This window comes from Desmodus rotundus, chromosome 3 (genome assembly GCF_022682495.2).
Source record: "Desmodus rotundus isolate HL8 chromosome 3, HLdesRot8A.1, whole genome shotgun sequence".
NCBI classification, from domain to species: Eukaryota; Metazoa; Chordata; class Mammalia; order Chiroptera; family Phyllostomidae; genus Desmodus; species Desmodus rotundus.
In genome coordinates, this window is record NC_071389.1 from 5642023 (window position 1) to 5663339 (window position 21317).

General features: G+C 39.3%; 1 protein-coding gene across 8 annotated transcripts in view; it reads left to right on the forward strand.

Moving 5' to 3' along the window:
- The window catches only part of KIF1B (kinesin family member 1B), a 139003-nt gene that overhangs the window by 53939 nt on the left and 63747 nt on the right, over positions 1-21317 (forward strand). For 5 of the 8 annotated variants that reach the window (XM_053920170.2, XM_053920165.2, XM_053920166.2 and 2 more), the window contains 8 exons: positions 1735-1868; positions 10464-10543; positions 11663-11738; positions 15278-15357; positions 15868-15974; positions 16745-16828; positions 17054-17234; positions 17347-17419. In XM_053920170.2, coding sequence (XP_053776145.1) covers positions 1735-1868; positions 10464-10543; positions 11663-11738; positions 15278-15357; positions 15868-15974; positions 16745-16828; positions 17054-17234; positions 17347-17419 — 815 coding nt within the window. Of the gene's footprint in view, positions 1-1656; positions 1869-10463; positions 10544-11662; positions 11739-15277; positions 15358-15867; positions 15975-16744; positions 16829-17053; positions 17235-17346; positions 17420-21317 lie in introns of all 8 variants that reach the window. The other 3 variants (XM_053920162.2, XM_053920163.2, XM_053920168.2) reach the window with 1 other exon arrangement.

Sequence of the window (21317 nt, forward strand, 5' to 3'; positions counted from 1 at the left end):
AGTTAGGCCTGGAAGGCACTAAGGCGTTCTAATGCAGAGTGACTCTTGGACTGGAACGGCTCTGTCTGAGATTTCCAAAGCTGAGCGACACTGGTGTGGGAAAGGCACTGTCTTATTCTTGCTTTTGTGCTGCAGGAGGTGCTGCTGCCAGCTTGTTGCCTCCCTGTTTCCTGACCAGCTGTGGCATCTCCCTGAAAGCTCTGCATGACTTAAGTTTTAATTCTGTATTGTGCAGGAAAGCAGCCCTGGCCACTTCTGAATTTTCATTTTGATCGACTACTCTTAGTTCCTTTTAGGGCCTGCATGTGTTAGTTGGACCTTCTATCTCCGTCCTTCTGTTTTCTCCCACCTTGCTGCCATCACCTGGAAGCTAACTTTTTTGCTCCAGTTTCTATCTCCCTTTTAAAACTTGCTTGTTTTCCTATGTTCTGTATTTGCAGATGGTGGTTTTCAAACTGTCTTGAAGTGACCACTAGTTTTAAGGGGCTTCAAGCACTGACTTTGATTAATTACAGAGAGTGCTTATAATATTTTTTCTGACTCTTTGTATTAACCCATATCCTTTAAGGAAAACTTAGTTTTTATATGAATTTTAAGCAATACAGATTTTCTCAAATTTAAAAATGAGCTGATTTTAAAATAGGAGTGCACTAATACCTATGTTTTTTCTCTGGTGTCTATTTGAGGATGATTAATGAAGGAAAGTACAAATGGCAAATTATTGAATTTTGTTGTTTATGGCTTGTGTACCAAAACTAAGTTGAAAAGCAAAATCTACACCTCCACTGCAGATCTTAGTAAATGAAAGTATGCCCCTAAAACTTGTATTTCATACTAGGAACTTGGCTTACCGGTGACTCATGGTCATACTGTTAGGAAAAGTAAGAGCCTCACTTAGCAAATACTCAGCCTTATTTTGTCGTTGCTTCAATAGATGAATGTAAACTACATCAGATTCATTCATTTGCTAATTGTTCTTCCCTGTTGAGGCAAGCAGTTGGCCCCAAGTTCTTAACTAGGAATTATACAAAATTTCTGTCATTTTTACAATTACTCTCCTTTTTAAAAAAAAAAAAGGTATATTTAAAAAATTCTAGTATAGTTGAAGTGTTCCTTAACAAAATATACTAAGTGCTCAGATTTTTGTTTTAACTCACATTTGGGGGGAATTTTTGCTGAATCCTATAAAACAGTGGGCCAGGCTGATACGTACTATTCTTGATAAATAAGTGATCATCATTTTTCTCTTGCTGCAATAAACTACTGGTATTTGAGAGTTAGTGTAAATCTAAGGCATTGTAGATTTGGAACCATAGAAGGAATAGAAGGAATGTAGCAGCGCTACTTAGGAAGAATGCCTAAGCCTTATCCTTTGAGGCCCTGGTTACCCCTACCAGGTACAACAACATTAACCTATACGGCAATTTTTTAGTTTCTAAATTCAGAATTGGTTCTTAGCCTCTGGGATACCAGTATTAAAGACAGACATGTTTTAGAACTGCCATCTAGAATAGTTACCACTTGTCTTTGTATTATAACATGTCTTTGTCTTGGCACTTTAATGCTTTCCTTTCTTACACTGGTGTTCCTTCCTGTCTTTTTCCTTCTCTGTTCCTTTCCCTCTTTTCCACTTCTGCCTTCCCTTCTGTCTCCCAGATCTGAAAGATTTTCAGAACAATAAGCATAGGTACTTGCTAGCCTCTGAGAATCAACGCCCTGGCAATTTTTCCACAGCATCCATGGGGTCCCTTACTTCATCTTCATCTTCCTGCTCACTCAGTAGTCAGGTGGGCTTAACATCTGTGACCAGTATTCAGGAGCGGATCATGTCTACACCTGGAGGAGAGGAAGCCATCGAACGTCTAAAGGTAAGTTAATAATTCATACTGAATTAAAGGTATTCCATGTAGTTTCACAAGGCAGAATTAGGACTAAAAATCACTGAGATTTTGGTTCAGCATATGGAAGAACTTTTTAACTTTTAGAGTTGTCCTCAAAGTGAAATTTGCTGCTTTGTGAGATAGTTAACTTCTTTTCACCAGGATGCTTGAGTCTGACATGGCCAGGCAGAGTGGGAGAGGTGCATGGGTAGATCATAGATTGGCCACACCAAGTAACTGATAAGTAGATAAGTTCATTAGTTCTGCTGTAGTTTATAAGTCACAGTGAAGTTGTTAGTTAGAGCTCTGGCCAGTGTGGCTCAGTTGGTTGGAGCATCGTTCCATAACTGAAAAGTTGCCAGTTTGTTTCTCTGTCAGGGCACATACCTAAACTGTGAGTTTGATCCCTGGTCCAGGCACATATGGGAAGGCAACCAGTTCATGCTTCTCTCTTGCATTGATGTTTCTCTCTCTTCCTTCCTCTGTCCTTTCCTCTTTTCTGAAAGCAATGAAAAAATGTCTTTGGGTGTGGATAAAAAAAGAAAAGAAATTGTTTAGTTAGAATTCTAGTTGAAAACATTTGGTTTCATTGGAAGAATTTTATGTAGAGACATGCATGTATTTAGTACAATGAATACACAATCAAAAGACAGTTTGAACATTCGCATAGTTACACCAAGTTTATTCTGAGACACGTGAAGTGACATCTTTGGGATGTCCATGAAAAGCCTTGGAACCTTGCAGTCACTGTCGTGGAAGGCCTGCCTCCTCCCGTGCGCATACACATGGGGTCGGAAGCCTTAGCGCTGTGTACTTGAGTCCTGCATGCGCAGGTCACCTGGCATGGCACCCAGCTTTGCTTTCCCAGCCTGTTGCTGGCTCAGGCAGGGCCTTTCTTGCCTCTCCATGAATGTGAAAGTCAGGAACAGCAAAGCCTTCTGACTCACGGGTTCTTCCTTCCCCCTCAGTGACTACAATGAGAGCAGACTGTCACCTGTGATGCCACTCATCAGGTCACTGTGACAGCATCACAAATGCTTTTCTTTCCTTGCTTGTCATCCAGGATGTTAGTTTGATCCATAACTCTTGGCCTCTGTGTTCAAGAGTGCCGGGATAGGGGAAACAAGGAGGGCAAAGACACTGTGTGAGGAGCTGGGAAGCTGTCAGTCATCATGCTGCCAACCTAACAGTCCTCTTTGCATCCACGACTGCTGCTCATTTAGGGAGTGAGGAGGAGAGTGACACACTTTGACAGATTAATAATTAGAAATGCCGGACCTTTTCACCACTAAAGGGAATTAAGCTTGGTAACTGAAGATGGCAAGTGCTTTCATTTCATTTTTCAGGTGAGGCTGAGAAAGATTTTCTTAATCAGCCTACCTTTTCCCTTGGCATTTCACTCCTAAAATAAGGTGCTTTGGAAACCAAAGGAATAATCTTGTCTCTTCCTCCAGAACATATTAGTGGAATATGGCTGACGTTCTGAAATACCTGGCAAAGCGAGAGGGAGTGAGAAATCCTTTCACGTTGCAAGTTGAAGGGTAATTTCTGCTGATGTAAAATTGACTTTGAAATTTTACTAAAAACACTGGTGAAGCTCTGGGCAGGGAGACTTGACTCATGTATTTTATCACGGAGGCATCAGTGACAAAGTTGCTGTCACTGATGCTCTTTGGGAAGGAAGAAGGAAATCTTCCACTTACTATTTAATATAAAATGTTCTTTTTATTTGGAGATTTTGAATCTTACTATTTGCTTATTAAAGCCTTAGTGTACAAATGAGATAATACTTTCCTTTAACATACATCTTGGTGTAAAGAGAAAATTATTCCTACTGCCAAATGGGTCCAACTGAAAGTAATGTTGAATGTTAGGAGTCAAGACATTAACCAGACTCTGAAGAATTAGGTCATCAGTGTCTTCCAAATAGTTTCTAGGGAATAATACTGCCATTATTCAGCAAACCCTCCCCCCAGCCTTCCTACTTTCCACCGAAAACAAAACTGTTACTTTCATCAGAAAGTAATATTGTTCATTTCTCTGTTTTAATTCTCCTTCAAGCCAACATAAATGAAATCTTTTATTTTCCCTACCTTTAGAAAGCAACTTCTTTGCATTGAATCTTGAGTTTTTAACGCAGCATGGTAGTTCACTGAAGCATAAGCGCGTTGGTTCTGCTCTTATTTTGTGAATGGTGAGAGTTCCATTTGGAAGATCTGCGTTTTAATGCTGCTGGCAGGTAACATCTTGCATCCACAGCAAGGCAGTTATATGATAGAAATCCTTGAGAATTTTTCGGTTTTGGTTATTTCATTGTTGAGTGTGAAGTAACTGCGTTCCTAAGACATGACACTGTAGGGAAAAAAAACTGTGATGGTAAACAGTTCATTTTCCCAACATTTTATTTCCCTTTGCTTCTCTTTTTGATTTTAAAAAAGTGATCAGTTGGTATAGTGGTATAGTTTTACATAGGATGTTGTTCCTGCTTTGTTTATTGATTAGTCTGTTTTCATATGGAAGAGGTCCATCCATGTTACCCCATCATAAATATTTTGAGCCCTTTATAAACCTCTGGCAAAACAGAATGACATGATTTCAGTCTTTCGTTGCAATTCAAACTGAGTTGGAATGTATGTACCTTTGACTTAGATTCCCATTCAGTAAGTTTTAAGATGTGTAACTATAATCAATGTGTGGTGGCTCTGGTGTATGTTTATTAGTCTGGCATCAAAGTGAGCACTGTGAATGCCATTGCTTCGGCTTAGACTATAAATATCCACAAATACCCACTGCAGAAGCATGCAAGGGCAAATGCTCTGCTAGGGAGCCCAAGGGCCCCACACTTGGAACTCACTCATGAAGCATGCTGTGTTCAGTACAGTAAAACCTTGGCCATCTGATGGCTTTCAGGAATGTTCCATGTATAAGCACTTAACTTTTAAATATCACAATTTAAACTGTGATTTTTTTCTTCGTGGAAATTTTTCATACTTGTTTTATGGGTTTCTCTGCCACCATAACTGGATCATGGAAGAGAGTAAATTGTGTTTAGCTGTATAAACAATTATTAACCAGTGCTACATAAACAGCTAGACATGTATGATGCGAGACTGAAGTTGAATGGCACCTTTGCCCAACGTTCCTTGGGAGCTTAAAAAAGGTTTCTGATGTCAGTCTGCTTTTCAGAATTTTTGTACGTGAGTACCTGCAGGAAGGAAGGACCCTTTAAAGATTTGTCTTCTCGGCTCCTCATTTCTTGAGCGTATATTCCCATTTGGGGGTTATGGGCAGACTGGACACCAGTGTGCTGGGCCTGCCTGCGGAGTGACCAGATGACGCAGAAACTGAAAGCTGTTGTCCTGTTGGCATCTCCATCTCATTTGTACTAAGCTTGTTGTTCGGGCTTGGAGAAAGAATATTCTTCACTCTTTCTTCATTTATAGTGAGCTTTTTTGTCGAATATTTTCTTTAAAGCCTACCAATTCTGTTTTACTTGAAGAAAAATCGCTGAGAGTTAGGAAACCCAGTTCTAGACCTGGCTCAGGAGAAGTGTGGCCGCAGGTTAATTGCTTACTTTCCCTTGTCCTCAATTTCTTTGTCCCTAGAATGGTTCTGGAATAAATGGTTTTCCCAGGCTTTTTCCAGCACTCAAGTTTTGCTAATGTGATACTCAATATCATTTTCTCTAATTTTTCTTCAAAGTTTTTAAAAACAGCTTTCTAAACAATACAAGCATTTCAACTTGAAGCTATATTTAAAAATAAAAGTAGTACCTTACTCAGCTTATTCATGAAATCTCTTTTCTACAAAGATATCATATTCTGATTTACCCTCCAGGTGGGAAGTCAAATTATTGATGCCACAGTAGAGTTGGCAGCAAAATGGTAAATGGGCTCTTAAACAGTATCTTTGCTCCCTTAGGGTGAGTTTATAGTTGCCCCCAAATGGATTCCATTAATACAGCCAGACAAATCACTACCCTGACATGATCTTTTTCTGAAAACCAACCAGAAAGAAAATGTATTTTACTCATGGGTCACTTTGTATTCCATAATGAACGTCAGTGGCTTGTGGGCCGCACTGTGTTTAATAAGCACTAGTATAACTGCTCTGGTTTGGTCAGTGGCATCATGTTCTATTTCTTCGTTTTCAAAGTTGTCGTTTTGAGACTGTAACGGTTTCTACCCAGCTGTCATTAATAAACCTTAATATCATGTAGGTTATGGTGCCAGCTTATCTTGTACTGGCCACTGCACGGTCACTTGCAGGTGCATTTAACACGACCCTGATAGGGTTGTGCTCTCCAGTGTGTTTCTCCTGACTCCTGCACTCCTTCGCTTGTGCAGCTGCTGCCGTGACTCTTCACTCTCGGCTCTTTTACATGCTCCTGTGCAAATGCCAGACACCTAGGTTTATGGTATTACGTATTCACAGTTTACTTCTTTGTAATTACGTTTTGAGATCTGAGAGGCTTTTACAAAATAGTCTATTAAGTGAATCATATTATTTTTTGAACTGTTAAGTCTCTCTCTCTCTTTTTTTTTTTTTTTTAAGATTTTATTTATTTCTAGAGAGAGGGAAAGGGAGGGAGAAAGAAAGGGAGAGAAATATCAATGTATGGTTGCCTTTTTCGTGGTCCCCATGGGGACCTGGCCCGCAACCCAAGCATGTGCCCTGACTAGCAATCAAACTGGCGACCCTTTGGTTCACAGCCCACGCTCAATCCACTGAGTAAGTCTCTTTTTTAAAGATTTTATTTATTTATTTTTAGAGAGAAGGGTAGGGAGGGAGAAAAAGAGGGAGAGAAGCATCAATGTGTGGTTGCCTCTCATGTGTCCCCTACTGGGAACCTGGCCTGCAACCCAAGCATGTGCCCTGACTGGGAATCAAACCAGAGACCTTTTGGTTCACAGGCCTGTGCTCAGTCCACCAAGCTACACTGGCCAGGGCTTAAGTCTTTTTTAAAAAATATATTTTATTGAGTATGCTATTACAGTTGTCCCATTTTTTTTTCCCCTTTATTCCCCTCCACCCTGTACCTCCCTTCCACCAGCGTTCTCCCACCTTAGTTCATGTTCATGCATCATACATATAAATTCCTTGGCTTCCCCATTTCCCTGTCTATTTTGTACTGTTCTTAACTTAACTTCCCCATCTATTTTGTACCTACCATTTATGCTTCTTATTCCCTATACCTTTTCCCTCATTCCCCCTCCTCCCCGTCCCCGCTGAAAAACTTGCACATTATCTCCATTTCTGTAATTCTGTTCCTGTTCTAGTTGTTTGCCTACTTTGTTTGTTTGTTTGCTTAGGTTCAGTTGTTGGTAGTTGTGAGTTTGTTGTCATTTTACTGTTCACATTTTTTATCACCTTTTTCTTAAGTAAGTCCCTTTAACATTTCATATAATAGGGGCTTGGTGATGAGGAACTCCTTTAACTTGACCTTATCTGGGAAGCACCTTATCTGCCCTTCCATTCTAAATGATAGCTTTGCTGGATAGAGTCATCTTTGATGTAGGTCCCTGCCTTTCATGACCTGGAATACTTCTTTCCAGCCCCTTCATGCCTTTCTTTTGAGGAATCAGCTGACAGTCTTACAGGCACTCTTTTTGTAGGTAACTGTCTCCTTTTCTCTGGCTGCTTTTAAGATTCTCTCCTTCTTTTTAATCTTGGGTGATGTAATGATGATGTGCCTTGGTGGGTGCTTCCTTGGGTCCAACTTTTTTGGGATTCTCTGAGCTTCCTGGACTTGCTGGAAGTCTATTTCCTTTGCCAGATTGGGGAAGTTCTCCTTCATTATGTTTTCAAATAAGTTTTCCATTTCTTGCTCTTCCTCTTCTCCTGGCACCCTTATGATTTGGATGTTGGAATGTTTAAAGTTGTCCTGGAGGTTCTTGTTTTTTCTTTCTGTTCTGGTTGAATGTTTATTTCTCCCTTCTGCTCCAAGCTGTTGATTTGAGTCCTGGTTTCCTTCCCTTCATTGTTGGTTACCTGCACATTTTTCTTTAATTCACTTTGCATAGCCTTCCCTTCTTCCTCTATTTTGTGACCATACTCAACCATTTCTGTGCTCATCCTGATTACCAGTGTTTTGAACTCTGCATCTGATAGGTTGGCTATCTCTTCATCGCTTAGTTCTATTTTTTTTCTGGAGCTTTGATCTGTTCTTTCATTTGGGCCATATTTTTTTGTCTCTGCATGCCTGTTACAGTATAAGGGGCAGAGCCTTAAAGGGTATTTGCCACAGCGGGGCAACCCATGTTGGTGTATTGTGATGCTGTCTGTGGGGTAAGGGTCAGAGAGGGAACAATGCCACTTGCTCAGCTCTGGGCCTACTTTCAGTCACTTCCCCTACTACTACAAGAAAATTGGGCCCTTCTGGTGCTGATTCCCAGGTTGGTGGTATTGTGTTCATTCTAGGACCCTGTGGGGTCTAGGACCCTCCAGCAGACTCTCCTGTAAGGCTGGGAGTTTCTCCTGCTGCCTGAACCCCCATAGGTTTTTAGAGCCAGAGGTTTTGAAGCTTTATTTCCCCTCTCTGGAACCCTGGGTTGTGTGGTCTGTCTCACTCCCCAGTTGTTCCTTCCAGTTTTATCTGCATGCAAATGTGGGACCACCTGGTCCACCAGCTGCCGCCTGCCTGCCTGCCTGCCTGCCATGGTCCTCCAGACTCTTGATTTGCCACGAGTCCTCTCTCCCCTGGCTGCCTGTCTCCACCCCTCCTACTGGTGTGTGTGAATGTTTCTTCTTTAACTCCTTGGTTGTTGAATTTCCATACAGTTCAATTTTCTGGCAGTTCTGGTTATTTTTTGTTTTTAAATTTGTTGTGGTCCTTCTTTTGATTGTGGGAGGAGGCAATGTGTGGCTACCTACGCCTCCATCTTGGCCAGAAGTTCTTGTTAAGTCTTTTTATCCTTAATCACTATCACTATTATCATCATTATTATTAGCTCAGCACTGTTATCATCATCATCTAAATTTCTCATTTTGTTTCCATGCCTGGCATATTCTCCTGCTTTTTGCATATGCTCATCTTCTGTTTTGGTTCTCCCTCTCCCTGCATTAGTCAGTTCCTGCTTGTCCTTCATTCATCGGCATGAGCATCACTCAGCCCCGACTCACCCACACCCCAGCATCCTTTGAGTACTTCAGTTCTAGCACTTAGCACACTGTTCTCTTCTGTTGTTGTTGTTTTGTGTTTGGGGGGGGTACCATACCTACTCACAATATTCAAACATGTTGCTCTAGCCACACTGTTGTTGTTCCTGGAAAATTCTGGGCATTCCCTACCTATTCCCTCACACACTCTTGTAGAAGCTCCTGCTCACATGGAACCTTGTCAGTGAGCCCTGTCGTGACCACCCCGCTCCACGTTGCTCCGTCACTACCCTCCCCTGGCATTCTTTTCTTCCTTTGCTTGATTTTTCTCCAGAGCACTTACTACTATCTGCCATACTATATACTTATTGATTATGATTGATTATTTGAGTCTCTTTACTAGAATGTAAGTCTCAGGAAGGCAGAAATTTTGTTCTCTGCCATCCCTTTGGTTGCCTAAAATAGGGCTTGGCATATAATTGGGTTATTGGGTTATGTACAGTTATTGAATGGAAAATCATCAGTTATTTCTCTCCTTGGTATACAGTAAACTCCTTGAGAACAGGAAAGATGTTTTATTTCTTTTTTTTTTTTGGCATATAATAAATACTTAGCAAGAAATTGTGAGATTATCACTTCAGTGGCAGAATGCATTGGTTTGTGTTTAGAAGGTATTGTGTTGTAAGGGAGGAACAATATTTTTCCTTCTACCCTTCTAGGATCTTATCTGTGGCCCCAGTAACATAAGGAAGATTAATAATGAAAAGCATATAAATTTATTTAATAAAAGTTTGACATGACACAGGAGTCTTCATAAGAAGTATTAAACCTGAGTGTTAAGTTTGATGAAGAGTGAAAAGCTTTGCAAAAATCTGATGGGGCAAAAGGAGTGTGAACTAAGAATAGTAACTGGGGGAAACTTATCCAGGCCTATTTGTTCAGATTCCTCTCGGTGTTTCTCCATCTTCAGAGGTGTGGATACTACTTTCTTCCAGGTATAGGGAAGGCACCTCTCTTGAGGCTCTAATAACCTGCTTCAGGAGGAGATCCGAGTCCTTCCTGCACACATATCATTTTGCAAATTACTTCAGCTTAGAATATTTGGTATGCCAAGGCGTCATGGTTTTTGGGGAGCATGTTCTGTACCCCTTAGAGTTATGGCAAAATTGTAGTGATGTGGATGTCAGAAATTGTGCTTTGCATTTTGGAGTGTTAGATTACCCTTTCTCCTGTGCACACACACACACTATTAAGGTATTTTTATTAGAACTTAAGAAAATTAATATATCTGGGATTGATTTAGTGTTAGGCCTAGTCTTTATGATTCTTTTTTTTATGTATTAAGAAAGGGGGAAAAAATCTCATCATATTAGATTCTGCCTTAGGTTCTCAAAGGGCATCATCTGCTTCTTGCTGTCCTTCCTGGACATGCTATATTTAATTATGAGGCTGTTTGCTACTTTAACTGTGGTTTTCCTCCCGTAGGAATCAGAGAAGATCATTGCTGAGTTGAATGAAACCTGGGAAGAGAAGCTGCGTAAAACAGAAGCCATCAGAATGGAGAGGTTAGGAGGTTAAACTCTGGGACTTTTCTAGGGAATTTGGATTATTTTTATAGTAAGAAATGATAAAATAAAAGTTAAAAACAAAGAACTTTCACCCTGGCTGGTGTGGCTCAGTTGGTTGGAGCATCGTCCTGTAGACCTAAAGGTAGTGGATTTGATTCCCCCGGTCCGAGCACGTACTCAGGTTGCAGTTTCAGTCCCAGTCAGGGCACATATGGGAGGCAACAGATCGATGTTTCTCTCTCTCTGTTTCTCTCCCACATGGATGGTTCTCTCTCCCTCCTTTTTTCTCCCTGCCTCCCTCCGTTTCTAAAAAGCTATGAAAAACTGGGAGATATTGAAGGATACAGTTTTTAATTTGCAGAAAGAGCGCCTTTGATAAAGGCCCAGATTTAATTTTCTGATTATTGTCTTTCAAAGTTTTCTAGAACCTCTTTGGTAAGAAATGAAGTAGTTTGAGTTGCAGACTTTTAAAATCCCTGTTCTATCTCTACCCTGAATATGCGCATAACTCAAAATAATACCTTTGCTATTGGATTAAACATTCACTTTTGAAATGTTGGTTTCTCACTTTTCTCTTCATAGAAATGAGGCAGAAGTGAGTTCCAATGTATTGATACAGTAAATAAATCAAACAGACTTTTTTATTAATTATAGAGATTTTAAGGTAGAATTGTTGAACCAATATTACGTTGGACATGGGAACATAATGGAGAAAACTCACACTTATAGCTAATATTCCATCTATCAAAGTTACTTTCTGATTCCTTACTTAGATTTTGAGGAAATAGTGGAATTTTATGTAGAGCCTGAAGGAATATCCCTTTCTTCTTTTTTTGTAAATAGACATTATTATGATTTATTGTCTACCTCCAAAGTCAGATGAGACAAAGTTCTTGTTTAGGTAAATATAACTTCACCTAACATAGGAATATAATTTATTTTGAATGTGCTGTTTCTCTTAAAAATAATTTTTCTAATGATGGCATAAGCAGATTTTGACTTTAAATATGGATAGCTTTATTTATTTTTTGCTTTGCTTTATTTTTCAATAAATGTCAGGCTGATTTAATCAACGTTTTGGTATTGGTGTTCTGATGTGATTGTTGTTTTTTCTAGAGAGGCCTTGTTGGCTGAGATGGGAGTTGCCATTCGGGAAGATGGAGGAACTCTGGGGGTTTTCTCACCTAAAAAGGTAAACAGAAACACTTTTCCTTTGTCTAGTCACTGGAGCACTTCATGTCTTTCTGAGCTGGCTCCTCATCCCCCCTTTTTTAAATCTTGAGATTTGGCTTACTTAATTTCAGATATTTCTGATTTTATCTGACAGTACAAGGGTAGCCTGTCATGTTTACTGATTACAAAGTAAAACCCAAGGCAGTAAGCCTGTAACTTTTGGTCATGATTAGGTGTGTTTAATCATCTTCGTTGTTGCGCTCTCTCAAAATCCCACCCTACCCTCACATACCTTGCTTCAGCTGGGCTACTCTTTCTGTGCAGATCTTCCCACAGATGCCAGCGACCCTGATTTGTCACTCTCCCCAAGCACTTTCAGCTGGTCAGTTATGTTTAGAAAAACAACCGCTTCAGTTTGTTTCTGCAGTTTGTTTCAGACAATCATGCCCTGAGCCAAACAATGCCCGTCCTCACCCTTCTGGCCTCTGCTCCTCTCAGTGACACAAAAAGGCTCCAGCATTACCTTCCTACTGCACAATCCCAGTTATGAACTAGTAGATACCTTTTAGTTAATTAGAATAGTAAGGTGTGGGGTTTTCTGGTTTTTTGTTTTTGTTTTTGCTTCTTAGTTGTTAGATATTGGAAAATACTATCCAATATCCCTCCCTATAACATATTTTGTGTGCTTAGTTGTATAATAATAGAACATATATTAATGTACAAAGCACATACTTCATACCAATAACAAATGGTCCTTCATTTCACATGACCTCAGGTTGGCTCTTTGAGACTTAAACACCTTCATGTAAGGGTCTGATAATGATTTCTCTAGGTTAGCATAGAATGGGTAGGAATTGGTACTTTGGATTTATGTAATATAAAATATTCCTATGATTTTTGTTAGGATTCTTTTGATTAGGTTTCTCACATAACTTTTTCTGTATTTTTCAGACTGTAAGATGCACTCCCCCCGCCCCAACTGGGAGGAAAATGGGGGTGCATCTTACAGTCCGAATGTAGCGTACCTGGCTCGCTGGGGTGGGTGGGGGGCGGCGGTAGAGTGGGGTTTTTTTCCTCCTATTTTCCTCCTCTAAAACCTAGGTGTGTCTTACGGTCCAGTGCTTCTTATGCCAGCAACCCTGATTTGTCACTCTCCCCAAGCAATTTCAGCTGGTCAGTTATGTTTAGAAAAACAACCGCTTCAGTTTGTTAGTCCGAACAATACGGTATATGTTGTAAAACTCAAACAATAGTAAAACTCTTTTATATGTTTTTATTGTCTAAGGTCAGTGATTTCCACAGTTTAAAGGTTTTTCCTCCAGTGTGACATTATTTATTCAGATATATTACTTAAGATTATAGAGATTGTAGCAGTTATGGGTTTGATAGAATATAGATTATGCTTTTGCATGTATCTGAATATATACACACACAATCATATATTTTAAGATATTTTATAACATCTTTCAGTGTTAAGAACTGTGGGGAAAATTTTTATATAACATCTTGTAAAAATATGGTGTTTAACACCAATCAGAAATAACTTAAGTTTTGTGCCCTGCCTGGTGTGGCCCAGTGGTTGAGTGCTGGCCTGCAAATCAAAGGCTCACCGGTTTGATTCCCAGTCATGGCACATGCTTGGGTTGCAGGCCAGGTCCCCAGTCAGGGGCACGTGAGAGACAACCACACATTGATGTTTCTCTCCCTCTCTTTCTCCCTCCCTTCCCCTCTCTAAAAATAAAAAATAAATAAAATTTAAAAAATATATAACAAATTTTGTGATGTAAACAGCACAGAATTCCAAACTGGCAGCTCTGTTTTCAAACCTTTTTCTTCCATTTTACCCATCCTGCTTTAACTTTCTAGACTTCCTGAAGAAACTGACCATATCCAAATTCACTTTTAGAACCTATTTTTGATGTGTTAACTTGACTGGGGTAATCATTGCCCAATATGTGCATATATAAATTGACACATTGTACACCTTTTAAAAATCACATTCAACCTAAATAAATCCAATTTTTAATTGTCAGTCACACCTCAGTGTGATTGAAACTGGGGGGAAATTCTTTTAAGGCAAGAAAAGAAGAAAATAGAACCTGTTTTAGAGATTCCTTTTTTCCTTCGACTGGTCGTGGGGGCTTTAAAGAATGCTGCCCAGAGAGGCCTCTGACTTTCTGAAACCAGCAAAGCTCTCAAACTGCAGAGGCAGAAGCTAGTTGACAAGATGGAGAGGTTTTTCTAATTTCTTTTTAATAGTCTTTTGTGGTCCCTTTTCTTGACTCTCTCATCTGACTCTTTCATTTTTTCACATTTGGTGACATTATCTTGAGTAGATTTTGACCCCAACACCATGTGACTTATTTTTGGATTCCAGTGGGTTATTTTCACCAAAGAAGGTTGGTTATTTTTAAGAGATTTTAGAAATAGTAGACTTAAATGAAGAGAGTTTTTACAAGATATGTGTGTTGACTGAATGTCAGTAATTCTCTTCTTTAAGATAAAGACTAATAGACTAAATACAATAACTGGGATCACGGAAGAACTGATAAAACTTACAGAGGGAAGTGATGGGTGTGGGGACATTTTTATAAAGTCACTGAAAAATTAAATATTTATTGGAATTGTAGCGGAGGAAAAATAATCTCCCTCACCCTACCGAGTTCTTGGCTGAGAGCTCTGTAGTAAAAGATAGAGTAACAGGAGAGAAACAAAGAGAAGTTTATTAACCTGTCTGCCTCATGTGTACATGGGAGATACCCAGGAAAAAATGAGTACCTCCCTGCTGTGGCTTAGAATTCAGACTTAGATATTACCTTTTTTTAAAAAAAAAAAAAGTTTAAATTGATTTTAGAGAGAGAGAAACATTGATTTCTTATTCCATTCAGTAGGAAAAGAGGAGTAGGCAAATGGTGTCTAAGGGGGAGGAAGTGGTTTTTGGGGAGATGGACAGGCCCTTGGGGAGGAGGGGACGGTGATAGTCAGTGGCAGAGTCTGTCTGGGTGTGGGATCGGCTTCTGGCCTCCTCTCGGGTGATGAGAGTCCACCTGGTCATAAAGCTCCTGGGAGGGACTGACGGCCCCTGAGCCCCTCTCGGAGGATCTGTGTCTGTGCAGGTGAGGGGGTGCAAAGAAAGCTTCCCTGCACACTGGCTGTTTTTCAAGTGCCTACAGCTCCAAATAATATGTCACCATGGCTTATTTTGGGGGTGGCGTATTTTGCTACCCTTGAAGACTTTTGTCCAGGTGTTTATTAAAAATTATGATTACCCATCCAGAAAATCAGCCTGTTCTGATTTATCTTTTGTGTTCTGAATGTTTTGACTTTATCAAGAACTGGATCTTGTTCTTTATCTCAGAACTCATATTTTTAGATAAACTGCATTAGTGGAGTTTGGGAAGGCCTGAACAGAGTATTTTCTGTTTATCGTGGCCCTGCGTGCATCTAGAAGGGAGGCAGTCTCTTTTCCAGCCAATGATGGTAACCCAGGATGCATCAGCTACGGGTGTCACATCTCTCTCAGGGCACTTGCTTGGACTGATTTCTAACCTTTTTCAGACCCCACATCTTGTTAACCTCAATGAAGATCCGCTGATGTCGGAATGCCTGCTTTATTACATCAAAGATGGAATTACAAGGTATATTTGTGTCTTTTGGTCACTTAATGCTTTCTTTTCTCTTAGATGATTAAATAAAGGGAAGTCAGTTGTTGAAAAAATTTGTTGTAATGATTTGCTGTTTTTCCCATCTGAAATAGTTACAAACTATCCTCTCTTTCCAAATTATGTGTTTTAGCCAGTGGAACCAGTTAACATGTAGTTTTTCCCTAAAGGACCCTAAGTAAAATTTTTTCCTTCTTACATCTCAGTGTGAATTAATTAGGGAGATTAGTTCACTTGTGTCTTTTTATAATGCTCTGTGGATTACATTGGTATATAATTGTTCCTTGGTTTCTTATTCTGATGTAGGGAAGTTGACCGTATATGAAAATAGAATTTACAGTTGAAAGCCTCTCAATTAAAAAAAAAGGGGGGGGGGGATACCTTTTTTGTACATACCAAAGAATATTCTTTGGGAGAAAGAGATTCATTGTTTGTAGCGCTCTTTGTGTCTGAAATTTCCATGGGAAACACTTTCCCTGTGTTCAGGGTTGGCCAAGCAGATGCTGAGCGGCGCCAGGACATCGTGCTGAGTGGGGCTCACATTAAAGAAGAGCATTGTATCTTCCGGAGCGAGAGGAACAACAGTGGGGATGGTGAGAGTTCTTGGCTTAGCTTTTCTAACTTTTTATTCTATATTATGAGAAATCCAAATCCACAAGATTTGCTATTCCCTGTCTCTTTCAGTGATGCTTTCTTATACAATCTATTACTTGAAAATGGAGAAACCTGGGCTGCTTATAAATGCAGGGACAGTCAGAGCTACTTTACATGAAAATAACCTGAACAAAAGGAACCCTTTGTTACTTCCAAGAACTAAGCAGGACATAGGCAATTAGGCTTGGTCTTGAATGTTAATTATTTGATAGACAAGTAAGAAGGGAACACATACCCAGGGTAGTGGGAGATTTGAAGGACCTCCAGCCTTAACGCAGTAGAATTTATTTTTATCTAAAAAATGAAAAAGTCAATCTTATATTTTGTCTGGGTTATTAACAAAACAACAATCTAATAGTATTTTATGCTATATAATTAATTCCTTCCTTGATTAGAATATTAGCTTTTGCTTTTAAGTTTCTAGTTATGACCTATATCTCACACTTAAGATTTCTGATGGTTTACAGTTTTATAGACTGAACTGTCAGATGTCACCAAAACTGAGATTTCATATCTTCTTCTGAGGTTTGTCAAATTCATTTAAATGTTTTATCTTAACCATAGCCCTTGTTGTGGATCCTAAAGTAAGCTGTTATATAGATGCTCAGCCACTAGTTTGGCTACAGGGATCCACTGTGAATCTTCATCGGTTTTCCGTTATTGTATTCCAGTGGTTTGTGATGCTAACATTACTTTGCGTTCCTCTTAGTTATTGTGACTCTAGAGCCCTGCGAACGCTCAGAAACCTACGTAAATGGCAAGAGGGTGGCCCAGCCTGTTCAGCTGCGCTCAGGTGAGACTGGGACAGGTTTGAAGTCTTCAGCAAAGATCATGCAGCTTGTGTGAGCAACTCTATAATTTTTGAATCTTTGTTTAAAGGCTAAAGTGATAGCATTAGGATTCATGTTCTTGTATAATTCTAAAAGCTGTCTTTTTGCATTAGAAAGAGTGAGGTCAGTAACCTAGGTACTGTACATTTTTTAAATGTTTTATTAACCCTGTTTCTCTTTTGTGCTAGGAAACCGTATCATCATGGGTAAAAACCATGTGTTTCGTTTTAACCACCCGGAGCAAGCACGGGCTGAGCGGGAGAAGACTCCTTCTGCTGAGACTCCCTCTGAGCCTGTGGACTGGACATTTGCCCAGAGAGAGCTTCTGGAAAAACAAGGAATTGATATGAAACAGGAGATGGAGAAAAGGTAATGTACAAATATGATACGGCCCACATAACTATCACTTCTTTTAAACATATATAGTAGCATATATGAAACAGCTTGGTGATTTCACCATGTATTCTTTTTTCTCTCGTAGGTTGCAGGAAATGGAGATCCTGTACAAAAAGGAGAAGGAAGAAGCAGATCTTCTCTTGGAGCAGCAGAGACTGGTAGGAATCTATCCTGAATTTTCTGTTAGGAAAAGGGCAGCTTGTTCTCACACCTTCTGTCCTCACAGATGAGCACATGTCCACATGGCCTATCCATCTCTCACTGATACTACACACTATTCTCTCATTTTCTTAATGGAGAACGAACTTACAGCTCCTGGTAGCCTTAGCCTGAAAAACTGTCCATAAAGGTACTATTTTGTGCCTTTTATGTCTTAAAGTCAAATCTTCTGGCAAAACCAAGTGCTATAGGCGGGAGCTTTTCTGGTAGCCTTTGCCTCTTGATAGTGATTTTTGAGTGTGCATCAGTGGTAGTTCTCTTAATAATAATTACTCTGCATATTGAACTTGGTGGGCGTTTGCCTTGGTTTTGTTTCTGATCACCTGATAGTACTAATTCTCTGCTCTTGGGCTGACCTGGGGGTTGTTCTCGTGCTGGGTAGACGTTTCTCTTTTCTTTTTTCTTTTTTTTTTTTAAGTTAAACTGTCTGAAAGTGTTGCTGCACAGTTGCATGTGTTAATCCTTTTCTGTTCCCCTGCATGGAGTCTGCATCCTCAGTAAGGGTCCCCATGGCATTCTGGATGATAGTGGAAGCAGGGGCTGTACAACCAAGGCAGATAAGAGAGGGAAGCCTGGTGTTTCTGGGTTCAGAAAGGGTTTGGGTGAGGAGCTGAAAGTCCTTCTAAGGTTGCATCTTATAGAGCTAACAACTTTAGCATTTTATGGTGTTAATTTTCTAAGTTTGGTAGAAATAATCTCATGAATAAATAAGTTGATCCATTAAGTAGATTTTCCTTTTTGAAGCCATCCAGTTTTGGTTAACAAAGCCCTGATTGTAAGAAGCTTCTTGGCATCCATTTGATAGGTAAGGAAAAGGTATAGCAAACCTTTAAATACTATAGGTGCAATTCAGGAATTTTTCAATTTTTAAGATTCATGGGCTTCTTTTAAGATTAGGGTGTATTAGGAAGAAAGCTGGAATACTGGTTTCTTCCCTTAGCATAAAATACAGCATGTAAAACATTGCATGTAAACTACAGCTTTATGGCCATGCTCTGCTTTGGAGAAGAGAGGCTATTGCTACATGGGCCAGAAAAGCCAAGGGCTTAAGCAGAAGCAGCCTTTTCTAGGGCAGCTCAGTTCTCAGGCTTGGCAGCAGGTTAACCAGTTCGTTTGTTATCTTGGAAATTATAATAAAGTCCCCCAAAAGAATGCATTGTAAGAATAAATCAAGTGTTTGGAGCAAGATAATAGCAATGCTATATATAGAGTCTTTTAGGAGGCCTAGCTGGCATTTAGTTTTTAATAAAAACAAAGATTTAGCTACAATGTGATTATGGGCTTAAAAAGTTTATGACACGTAAAGGAACCTTTTATCTTAATAATGTAGTATATATAATCTAATAACTTGCCTCCGATGGTCTGTGAGAGATCAAATGAGGACGGGTATAATTAAGCTGTATTTATGATTAACAGTAATGCCTTGTAATTGTATAGTGCTTTATAATTTACAAAGAGCTTTAACATCCATCATTTTTTATTCCTGAAACAACTCTCTTTAGTAGATGTGTATATAAATAAAATGAGTGATACTTTTAAAATTTAATTTATCTTTTTTCATCACCATATACGTCCCTATACCCTCTTCCACCTTCACCCACCCTCCTCCCCCCATCCCACTAAAATGAGTAGTATTACCTGTAGTTTATATTCCCTCCAGTTGAGGAAACCAAGGCAAAAAATTGCTATCTTGCCTACTCTTGAATATTTACGAAGTCATGGGTCTGCGGCCTAAACTTGAGTCTTCTGATGACTTACTTCACTGTTCTGTTCAGTAGAGCAGTGCTTATCAGCCACCTAAGAGTCTTGTTAAAATGCAGGTGCTGATTCAGCAGGTCTGGGGTGGGACCTGATTCTACACTTCTAACCAGCTCCCTGGGGGTGCCCATGCTGCTGGTGCTAGGACCAACTGTTGAAAAACTTGGTGGGGAAGAATAATGATGTCTGGTGTTCTCCGTAACCAAGAACTGGGGATTAAACTGGGCTCTGAAGTCAGATGATGACCACTCACAGAGGAAAGTAAATGTCTATAGGACATATTAGTTTCCAGGAGACATACTTAGTCTGTAAGTAATCAGGTTCTGGTTGTCATTTGCTCTGTGCATTCAAAGCAAGCTAGGATTTTAAGAGCAGATCCTTAAAGCAAGGTGGTTGCTTTCCTCCCAAAACTCCAACTCTGCATTCCGTTTGAATTTCTTGTCCTCAAGAGGAATTGATTTCTAATGATTTTGCCTGGAGTATCTAGCTGTAACAATATTGAATAGGAAATGAATTTTTATGATCTTATATTGGTCAACCAACAGATATATTTCAGATGTGCCCTGTGAATAAATATTGAGAGTATACAAAAAATTATTATTCAGTAAATATTTTAAAATATTTATTATATGTAATCATTTTTGCATAACGACAGCATTAAAAAAGTTTTCTGTTATGATAGTTCCCCATATGCGTCATACTTGTTACATTCTGTTGTAGTTAGTGCCCTACTATGCACCTGGTCCTTTCTGTACTTGCATTTTTACACATGTGTTACAGGTATCTTCTCTCTTCTCTTTGTATAAGCTGCTTGCAGAGTCTCTTCAGGAGGCCTACTTTGCATTTGTTGTTTAAGGAAAGCAGAAGGATCTTTTAGTGAGTTGGCCAGACCTGAGTAGTTTTTTTAACCCTTTAATAAATCTAAATATCTTAATTTTTTTGACATAAGATAGAATTTACATATTGGCACAGAAACTTTGTATACAGCCCTGGCTGTGTGCCTCAGTGGATTGAGTACTGGCCTGCAAACCAAAAGGTCACCGGTTTGATTCCCACTCAGGGCACATGCCTGGATTGTGGTCCAGGTCCCCAGTTGGGTATGTTCAAGAGGCAACCAGTTGATGTATTTCTCATGCATGCATCGATATTTCTCTCCCCCTCTTTCTCCCTCCCTTCCCTTCTTTCTAAAAATAAGTAAGTAAATAAATAAACAAACAAACTTTGCATACAGACTTTCTACTATGATGATCATTATGTGACGGGGCTATGTTTGAGCTATACATAGAAAACATAGTCTACTGAGTCAAAATAATTATTTTAGAAAGAGAGGAAGTTATGGCCACTTGATTTAATATGAGTTCTTTTGGATTTATGTAGACCTTCTTATTTATTTATGTTTTATTTTGGAGCTTAAGGACTTTTATCTCTCAATTATGATATTAAAACAATGATTAGAATATTCATTATCCTAAATTAGCTAGTAGTCACTTTATCCTTAAGAAATTTTAAAAGAAAAAGGAGCCCAGAAAAGGAATTTTAGTTGTCATGTATGTAGGAAGAATCAGAGAGAGTTTGTTTTGTGAAACTCAGTTTCTGCATATTTGCAAGAAAACCTTTTTTACAAGTCAGGTATACTTTTTTTCCCTAACATTAATAATCACCTTTTATCACTTAAAATTAGCCATTCTAATTATTTAAACTAAAAATGAAAAGAAAAAAATAGTCTAGAATCTATAAAATTTAGCGTTATCTGCTTTTTATTGCTGAATTTTCAAAGAAGTGGGGGTTATAAATTGGTTTAGTACCCATTTATAGATCAATAGAAATAATACAAATCAGTCTATGGCCATATCACCCTGAACGCACCCGATCTCGTCTGATCTCGGAAGCTAAGCAGGGTCGGGCCTGGTTAGTACTTGAATGGGAGAAATAATACAAATCAGTAGCAACAACTCAAAATTCAGGGGCCAGTTGTTATCTTTGGTTAAGGTTATTTCTTTGTTGTTCCCTAGAAAATAATTGTACACAGGACTCTCTGGTATGGACAGCAAGATACTATTTATCAGTTCTGATTTTAAA